The 10,403-nt window shown below is 33.7% G+C and overlaps 1 protein-coding gene across 1 annotated transcript; it reads left to right on the forward strand.

Moving 5' to 3' along the window:
* Window positions 1–4,527: 4,527 nt before the first annotated feature.
* LOC107774229 (uncharacterized) lies at window positions 4,528–9,926 on the forward strand. Its single transcript, XM_075226166.1, has 6 exons — window positions 4,528–4,678; window positions 6,003–6,143; window positions 6,936–7,162; window positions 7,268–7,471; window positions 8,107–8,416; window positions 9,268–9,926. Exons 3-6 carry the CDS (start codon window positions 7,106–7,108, stop codon window positions 9,531–9,533), a joined length of 837 nt encoding a protein of 278 aa, XP_075082267.1. The 5' UTR covers window positions 4,528–4,678; window positions 6,003–6,143; window positions 6,936–7,105; the 3' UTR covers window positions 9,534–9,926.
* Window positions 9,927–10,403: the final 477 nt, after the last annotated feature.

Consider the following 10,403-nt stretch of genomic DNA (forward strand, 5'->3'; position numbering starts at 1 on the left):
GCTTCTTGCAGTATCTACACAACAGATTAGATTTATTTGGATCAAAATTAATTTTCTGAAATAACTTACGTGGAGGATTGACAGGTTTGCTGACAGGGTTATTGATATTTGCATTGAAAGAGGCTGCTTGAGCCTGAAACTAAGAGGAATGACTGATTTGCCTTTGCTTTTCATCTTGGAGGAGGATATTGTAGACACTATCAAGAGAAGGTAGAGGATGCATCATGAGCAAGTTGCTCCTCACACAAACATACACATCATTAATAGCATGTTTGGCCAAACTGGAGAAATCAACTTATATCGATAAGTGCTTTTTTCAAAAGTGCTTTTGAAAAAAGTACTTTTGGAGAGAAGCAGTTTGTGTTTGGCTAATCACTTTGAAAAGCACTTTTGAGCAATAATTTGTGTTTGGCCAAGCTTTTCAGAAAGTGCCTTTAAGTATCAAATTACGAATAAGGACATGAATAAATTTACTTAATAGCTAATATTATAAGTAAATAAATAATCTTAAAAATTTATTATTACATGCAATAATTAAATCTTTTTATTTTATTTAAGTAAAATATGAAAATAAAATTTAAAAGTACTTAATTCTTTTAATATAAGTTAAATATATTAAAAATTATTCAACAAATATAAAAACATTCACCCTTAAAGTCACTATATATTAGAAAGTTATCCTAAAAATAATAAAAAATATTTATATATTAATATCCTAAGTATTAGGTTTAACGGTTATTTTATTATATATTATATTTTGTTAAGGGTATTTTTGGTAAGAAGAAAAAACTGCTTCTGCTTTTGGGAAGAAGCTACTTTTTTCTGCTTCTCAGAAAGTGCTTATGCTTCTTCCCAAAAGCACCCCCCCTCCCAAAAAAAAAAGCTTGGCCAAACACCTCAAAGTATGAGAAAAAAGTATTTTTGAGAAAGAAAAAAAAATACTTTTGGCCTCTTGAGAAGCTTGGCCAAACAGGCTACAAGTCTCATAAGGAACTGATGCACCTTGTCCTCCTCTTTTCCTTTTTGAAGATCAAACTTGGCAGGACAAGAGCATATGCTTGCATGATTAGTGCACATATAGCCTAACTCATCCCACAATTTCTTCAGTTTGTTAAAATATGAGGCTATATCTAAGGACCCTTGGAAGGTTGAGGCAAGTTCCTTTTCTAACTCAAACACCTTAGTCTCATCGACTGAACCATATCTTTTATTAAGCTAAGTCCAAATACTCTCTACAGTCTCAGAATATTGGACACTTTCATCTATGTCAAGGAAAAGTGAACTGGTCAACCAAGAGATGACCATGTTGTTGCACCTATTCCATTGTTAAAGCTGAGGGGAATCCTCAGCAGGTTTAGGACAATTTCCATCGACTTCTATCCGAGAGGAATACAATCATATTCCTATGCCAGAACACTGATGCATTAGCAGGTGTAGTACTTGTTTCTACCATGATGAACAACACAGACAAATACAAAAAAATACGAGCCAAACTATTGAGCAGAAAAATTAACATGTAATCAATGAGAAATGAGATATGATGCTCTCAATCCTCAGAGATATATGAAAAGACAAAGGAAAGGTTACTAGCATTTTCACAACCGGAAAAGGTACGACCCTCAATTAAACGACAACAAAACAACAGGAAAACCCTAGATTTAGCCGTAAACTTCGTGATTCTCCAAAAATCTTCAAACAAAAGTAATTCGAGTATAATACAGTAGAAAACTCCTAAGATGCACGAGAATAGCCCGCTGGGAAGATGAAAAACATCAAAATAGCGAGAAAAAATCCATCAAAGATAAAAAAAATGCGAGAAACTCCGCGAACATTATAACTCTGGCGGAACTCGACGAAATTACTACTGATCGAACGAGAAAGAGGAACTAGCAGATACTCTACTCTGATACCATGAGAAAATTAAAGGAATCCAATCAATTTTGTGTGAATTTGTAATTAGAGTTCTAGTTGGGAAAACCGAAGAGAGAGAAGAAATTCATTTCATTGAAAAGAAAGAATCAGAAATCTGTCTATCTAGAGAGTTCTACTCCTTTTATATACATTGGGCCAAATATCCGAAAAATAAAAGACTAGCCTAGCCCAAAATACAAAATAACATAAATAGCTAAGTTGATCAAGTTGGGCCATCTTCCGTCACTTCTGTTTAGGCCTTGTGTGTATCAGCAATTATTTCAACAGTTATTTCTCTGTCTTTTGCTCTGTTTTAGAAATACAAAACTACCTATTCACACGTAATGCTTTCACTAAATCAATAATTATAAATTAAACAAAAAATATTTATCACTTAATTATTGGTTAGTGCTAATATATACAGTATACATAACACATATTTTGCTTACCGATAATGGTGTAAACACAGAGTTAATATTAATATTTTCACTCATTTTGTTCCAATATTTTCTTGTCTTTTTAACCTTGTTTCACGAGGTCAAGGTGGAAAGGACAAATTGGGTGAAGGCATAAGCTAAGGGATAAGCTATAGTCGAAGAAGATTAGGTCTAATATAAGTATTCGGTTAGCACAATTGGTCAATGAACCTTTATTTTTTTGGACCTTATTCTTTTGGAAGTTCAAAGTCTATTCCATTCATCAACAACATTGTATATAGCAAAGGGTTCACATTTCACTTAAATGACAACTTTTTCTTCTTTTACTACTTTTATCTTTTGAGGTTAGTAATACCAAACTATAATTAGAGATGAATCCAAGATTTAAATTTTATGGGTTCGAATTCGTAATTTTATCACAGTTTATCTAATTTAATGAGTTTAAAGTTTATTCTTTTGTATATATTTAATAATATTTTGGACAAAAATACAGGGTATTAACGAAAGCTATGAGTTCATAGCTTATATACTGGATACGCCTCTTACTATAATTATATTATAATCCGTTTTGTTTCCGTCAAAGTACATAAAATAATAATGGACCGACATCAATTATAGAAGAATACAAATTTATGTAGGGACAAATAGATAATAGGAAAGGCATAAACAGCATAGAGATTATGTTATGATTTATGGCACAAACATTAAAACAAACTTTGAAGTGAGCTTGAAAGGGTGGAATGGGGGATAGGTACAATACATGGTCAGTTCAAAACAACTGTCCTACTTAAAAAGTTGAATCTTTCACTTATAATCAATCACCAACCTTTTATTTTTCAATGATCCTTTTAGATTAATTGGTGCCATGAAACAATGAATTTCCTATCATTGTTTTTGGATTTCGAAGGCTGTGTTAAGTCATTTTAGTATGACTCATCACACCCCCACCAACTTTTTTACTTTGAAAAAATGCAAAGCATTTGACACCGTTAATTATTGTTTTTGCAGGATGTACATAAATATTCTTGTTTCCCTTTTTCCGTTTGGCTTTATCTGGTAATGTATATTTGAAGAGACATCTTCTTTTTATATTTTTCTTAGATTTTTGAAATAAGATTGGATCTACAATTAATAGTGAGAAAGTGAAAGATAGAAAATACGAGGGTCTTTGGATTGACACACTATATTTAAGTAGGATTTTAGTAACGCAGCGTGAATTGTAAGCAGTAATTTTGACATACTTCCTTAAAAAGGGCTAGCAAACATTTCTATTTTGTTCCCATTTACGCACCAAATATTATTTGAGTAGTTCCAATACTAAATTTTAATACTTGAAATTTCGGTGACTCATTGAAATATTAATTTGACTTAAGTATTTGAAATACTTAGAGAGAGAAACAATGATTTTCAATTACAAGTCATCTTTTCACAATCTTTTTTTTGTTTTCAAGTGAAGTTCATATTCAAATAATTTCAACTTTCAATTTTTTTTTCCTATTTAAACTTTAAATTCCAACTTTTTATTTTTATTTTAATCAAATATCGTCAAAACGCTTGCATTCTTAACTTCAATTTTTCCAATTTCTTGACAAATTATATAATCACAAAAAGTAGAGTTCTTGTTTAAATAGTTTATCATAGCATTGCGATGCACATATTCTTATTTTATATTTATTCGTGCATAGAACAATACATAGATTTTGCATAATCTGATTCGAGTATTATTTAATACCACAAATCACACATTGCATTAGTTATGTGATGGTTATTTGTTTCTTATAAGGCCAATCAAATATTGTAATATCTTATACGATATTTTATATAAGCGATTAAATAGAATTGGAGTAAAGGAATGGCATCAGCAAATGCATAAGCACATTGCGCAATAAAAGTGAATAAATCCAAGACAGTTTTCTCAATACTAAATTAAAGATGAAAGGAACCTTCTTAGAACTACCCGCCAGTTCTTATTCAGATTACTGTACTAGTAGGGTCCACACGGCCAACTCCTCTGGCCCCAGTTTAGATGATCAAACCATTCACAGTCCTCCACGTAGTGAAACCCTTTTGCACCCAAAAGGCCAAAACCAAAGTCCAAGGTTCAAAGCCAAAAGCTTTACAAACTCAGTTGTGCTGTAAGCTTTGAGAGTAGTACTGTAGTAGCAAGTGTTAAGTTAACTGTGAGGGTGGAGAATTAACTGACCATGGTTACACTAACAAATCCCACTTTAACTACCTCTATATAAACCTCACTCTTTTTTTGAGTGATAGTTATAAGCAATATCAAATAGAAAGTTTAGAGAGAGAGAGAAAAAAAGACATCAAAAAAGGTTAGAACTTTGAAAATTTTGTTTTCTTTTTAGTAGCAAATATTTTTTTGTTACTCAATTATGTAGCTTTCTCCTTTTGTTTTTCCACTTAAAACTTCCATATTGATGGATAATGTTGCTTGTTCATCGTTAAAGTATTATTTATTATTGAGTGTTCAATTCTGAATTTGCTTTCTCTTGCCTTAATTCTTCAAGGTTTTTTCTAAATTTTCTGTTTTGATCTGAATTTGCCCAAATTCGTTGGGTTGTTGATGGATTAAAAAGCCATATTGATGGATAATGTTGCTAATTGTTTTTTTGTTATTGAGTTTTCAATTCTGAATTTGCTTTAGTTTATGCTTAATTTTTTAAGATTCTTTTTAATTTTCCGTTTTGAGCTGTTTTTACCCTCTTTTTGATCATTTAATTGCATATGTTATTGGGTTTCTTTGGTTTTTGTTTCTATGATGATCGTGCTATTGTAGCATTAAGTAAGAACAATTTGTTATTTTTCTACTGATAATTTGTTATTGATAATTGTTTTGATGGTTATTCAATCATGTATATATGAAAGTTAGAGAAAAAAAGGAACTAAGTGTGTTGAATATGGTATCCAAATAGATATTTTGTAGGTCTTTTTCAAGTCAAGACTTAGTCAATGGGCTAATCTTTGGTGCAATTTTAGTTATCATTTGAAGTTAATGAAAGTTACATCTGAAAGTGAACAGACTCATTTCTTAATTGGTGAAATTTCCATGTCTAGCAATCTTTCCATTAAGAGTTATCATCATCAGATTCCCAATTTTGTTCAAACATTTTTAGATATATCTGGTAACTTAACTGGATGGGCTGATTGAACTCTGGTTGTCGCTTGTCAATTTGAGCTTTTGGTTCATTTTCTTTTTACATGGTACCCATGAACATGTTTGGTAATCAATAATTGATCATTTTTTCAGCTCAGTGTCTTCATAATACCTTTTCGGATCTTCTATATTAACCGTTACCCTTAAGTTATAATGTTAATCTATTTTAGATTATGAGACAGATTCGATATGTACCCGAGATTATCTGTAAAAAAAAAAAAAAAAAAAAAAATTCAAAATTAAAGGGTCGTTAGAAGTTGTATCTGATAAATCTATTGAATAATCTTTTGGATTTTGTTCTCTTTTATGGTTGTCGTTATATATAGAAAGAGCTCTTGGTGATGTGGTATCTGTCATTGTTTGTGCCTTTTGTCTCATTAACTCTCTGTCTCTGAGTCAACAGAGAAGGAGTTGATCAGAGCGCTAGCTTTTCCGGCTTTGATCTATTTCATTGTTTACCATGTGTCCTCTGGCTCCGGCAGCTCCACCCCCAGGTCTTATCGGTTCCTGTTGGAGTGATGACCAAATCATTTTGTCCCTGGACCAAATCAACTGTGGATCACTCATCCCTGATGATGTGATTGTCGACAATCCTTATCAGTACGATCCTTCAAATTTGCCAGGTAAACATCAAGTTTAACGACAATATTTATGTTATCAATTTACTCTCCACTTATCAATGAAATGATGTTCTTAAAATCTGTCTTAATAACCCGCTATCCTGTTTGCAAAAGAATTTGTTTTATCATCTAAGCCGTGTTCAAATGGCTGTATCCAATTAGGAAATCTGAAATCACCCTCCGCTTATCAATGAAATGATGTTCATAGAATCTATCTAAATAATCCGCTATCCTATTTGCAAAAGAAAATTGTTTTATCATCTAAACCGTTTTCAAATGGTTGTATCCAATTAGGAAATCTAAAACTTGATTTGCTTTTAATGGAAGGGGGGTTGGATCTTAACGCCCCATTTAATTTTTATTCCTTGATAGAGCTTGTTGAAAAAAGGATAAAGCGCCTTGGAGTGAAGTAGATTGCAAAATACCAGATCGTGATCTTTAATATCCTAAGCGCCCCAACTCATCATCGCCCTATTAAATATTGAGCAATATGATGCATCATTATGGATATAATTTATGAATCTAAGAAAGCCACCCTTCTATTTCAAGAAGATGAGTAAATAAATTAAAGTCATAGAACGACAACCTTCTAGGTGTAAATCTAAATATCTTCCGACACATGTTTCTGTCTCTCTTCTATAGATTCTTGGTTTTTTAATTCCTCGTAGTTGACTAAATTATCTATGTTCCCCAAGAATAGAGCTGGAGTATGGTTTTGGTGATTGCATTTAATAATCAATTTACTTTGAGGCAGCTTGAATCTCTTTTCTTACTAACCATTCATGGTACACGTAGATGGAGCATGGTTTCTAGTAAGCTCAAATGAGAAAAAAGAGACGAAACATGGATTCTGGAAAGCAAAAGGTGAATCCTGTGAAATATTTGCAAATTCTGCTATCTATGGTTGGAGAACCACTTTTGAATTTGTTGAAGCCCAAGTCCCTATTGGACAGAAAACTGTCTGGATGATGCAAGAGTACAAAATAACACAGAAAGAGCAGCGTGATCACATTAAGTCAAAGGTAATCTTTATTGCCATCTTTCCTCTATTCCAATACCTGATAATTTGTTGCTTCAGTCTTGTCAAACACGCAACTGAATTGCTGGTTTGGTTGGATATTTTGCAGGAGTCTGCACTTTGTAGAGTTTTCAGTTGCAGTGATGAGAACATAAATAATGAGAGAAAGCCAGAGAATATAAACAAAGTCAATAATGAGACAAAGCCAGAGCACAGAAACGATGATCTTGACACTCTCTTACTCAGCTTGATGCCATCAATTACCCCACACACTAGCAGTAACGATGGGCAACGTTCAATAGGTGAACCCCAGGTTGGTGCTGCTTCTTCCCCTTTTTCACTTGTCACTACAGTGTTGCTAATATCCAGATAGTTTTGACATAGTTTTCTTGTTAAATGTATTCTGTATGTCGGTGTAGCTTGTCTGTGGGGCAAAATAAAGCCATTAGAATGTTCTGAATGAGCTTGAGTTCAACTGTTGATGGTTCGTATTTCCTGCTTCATTCTTCTTTATGGTTAAAAAATTCTGAGATCAGTTTGAATAATCAGGATACTACACCTAGATGATTGTTGGTATGACGATGATATGTAGAGCTTAAAGAAAAAAGTGAGGTTTCATATAGCCGTCCTCAACTTGTTTGGGACTGAGGCGTAGTAGTAGTATTTGTTGTCTTGTACACCTAGATGATTGTTGCACAATAATCTGCGATAAGCATCATTTTAATTGCACATTTGGTGATAGAACGAGTTTCTGGTACGCATACCAGGTTATTGACATCGGATTTCCAACCTTATGATTAGATCACTTGAAACATTGTTCCATTTAGCATTCTTTGACATTACATTCTCTTTGTTCTAGTGGTATTTTTCCACAGTGCACTTCTCTTGCCCTGGTAATTTGTTTCTATGCTGTTAGATGTTACCAAGACCATCTAGTCACTTTTACAGGTAAAGAACCAGACAGAAGGGATTGGGCCAGATCTCTTTGATGATGATATAGTAGCTGAGTTGGATTGCATTTTTAGAGAGGATTACTTGGAACTGAACGACCTTGTTGGTGTAGCATCACATTCGTCTAGTTCAGAGAATTCAAGTCGCCAGAGCTTGGCATCTGATGAATATTTTGACTCTATGGCATTTTTACGGGATCTCGATGATGAGAAGAACCAAGATTTGCATGGAAAAGGTTCAACTAGCAATTATCGAATAATGATGTACCGAAGAGAAAATGATGTGGTTATGCAGCCTACACCTTTAGGTATGTTATCGTCTTTGCCCTCGCATGTTCCTTTTGGTTATGACTTTAGTATATTTCTGTATATCTTATCTATATTTCAACTTTTAGACCTTTAGGAAGACAACATCGCCTGTGCTTCTACTTGTCTGCTTAGTAAAAGTTGTGTCGATGGCTGTACATGGTGGTCGAAAACACTGGTCCTCTTTTGATATTTTTCCAATTCTCAAGAACTATTTCGAGAAAAAACAAATTGTTACCCAAGATATCGAGGCAATAATACTGTAGGGAGCTCGAGCTCATGTATGATGCATCCGGATGCTTCATGTTTATTACTATGAGTTAATTTTTCAGTTATTAGCTCGTGTTGATCTATAGTAGTCTAGAAACATCCACTCCTCTAAGAATCATATGATAAATTGGTTCACCATACCTTACCTCCACCTTGTTAAGGTAGAGAGGCTGTTTCCGAGAAACCTTCGACTCAGAGAAAGCATAGTCACTGCTTTGGCCTTGGAATTGCACAAACAGAAGATGGATTTGAAAATTATAGATGACTATTACAAATGTAATTTAAGAATAACCTCTACAAAATCCTGACGCCTCAGATAAAGAAGCTACATTAAGGAATATGCATGATTCAGAAAATCAAATCCTGATCTTTATATCAACATGGGATTGGATTTGATTTATTAACCATCTCAAATAAGATGACATCTATAAAAATAATGCATTAGGGTGCATGTAACTATTTGCAATGTCCGTTGTGCTTGAGCTTGACATCACATCTTTCTTGTGATCACTAACTGAATGTGCCACCCTTTTGTTTGTAATAAACACATTCAGCTCTGCTGACTCTTGAAACCTACTGGCAGAATCTCTTATTAGTGGGAGCGCGGCTGTAGCCAAAGACACTCAACCAGGTCCTTCTAACAAAGCCAAATTCCCCAGTAAGTCATCCCCAGAACAGGATGTTAAGAGGCTGAAGGCAGAGTGTACAAATGATGAAGGTCCATCACACTCTTATAGAGCGACGGCATCTTCCAGCAGCAGCAGCAGCAGTAGCCATGAACCTGTAGCAACAAGGGAAGAGAAAAGAAAGAAGAAGCTCAAGAAGTTCCTCTGTTTCATGCCTTTCTAGAACAGAAAGAAGCAGCAGCCTAGAAAAAGTATCTCCTTTAGTAATTCTAAAACAACTTGGCTACAGCTTTAACTTAGGCCCTTCCCCCCCCCCCCCCCCGCACAACACACACACACACACACAAAAAAAAAAAAAGGAAAAGAAAATCAAAAAAAAAAAGGAAAGAAAGGGGAAGGTTGGGGGTGGTGATGGTGGTGAGACATTTTAAGCTATTGAATATTGATATTTTGTGCAGTTAGCTAAATTTTAAACTTGATGTTGAGTTTAAGATTTAGAATAGGATTTTGATTCTGCAGAGAGTCTAGAACTGATGTTCTCTTTAGTACAGTTGTAATATTAAGAGAGAAAAAATGTACTTTTTATATTTTCGTAATTCTTCAAATGATTACTGGATCATTCGTTGCTAATAACAAAACTTTATTATGACTGGCTATTTTGGATGACTCTCATTTCTTAGAAAATAAATAAGTGCAATGGAAAAGAAAAAAAAGAATAAAAAGATATCAAGTAGCCAAAGTTTCAAACAAACTACATTTGGAGATCAGAGCTGCAATCACTGATTTGTAACTTCACTTTGGTAGTGGATTCAGGTTTTATCAAATACCTTTGCTTTTCACGTGCTATCTCTTGAGAAGGTATAACTGAAAAACAAAACAGAAGTTGACGCAACTGAACACGTACTGGGCATGTGCACAGAGTTATTTATTGGGGATTAGTCGGTATTTATTCTCTTTTGAAAATTTAAACTAAAAATCTTAACTTCATGACATTTTTGTCCTGAAAAATTGAACTGATTTAAAATACACTGACTAATTTCTAAATAACAGCTCTTTAGAATAATTAACGGGTGTCATTTTTACACACGTACGC

This window comes from Nicotiana tabacum, chromosome 12, assembly GCF_000715075.1.
Source record: "Nicotiana tabacum cultivar K326 chromosome 12, ASM71507v2, whole genome shotgun sequence".
NCBI lineage: Eukaryota > Viridiplantae > Streptophyta > Magnoliopsida > Solanales > Solanaceae > Nicotiana > Nicotiana tabacum.

What these genes read in the sequence shown, in the direction of transcription:
- LOC107774229 (XM_075226166.1), top strand. Translation starts at nt 7,106, where the DNA reads ATGATGCAAGAGTACAAAATAACACAGAAAGAGCAGCGTGATCACATT. An exon ending in GTGATCACATTAAGTCAAAG is followed by an intron (nt 7,163 to 7,267) that starts GTAATCTTTATT and finishes GATATTTTGCAG; the next exon opens with GAGTCTGCACTTTGTAGAGT. An exon ending in GTTCAATAGGTGAACCCCAG is followed by an intron (nt 7,472 to 8,106) that starts GTTGGTGCTGCT and finishes TCACTTTTACAG; the next exon opens with GTAAAGAACCAGACAGAAGG.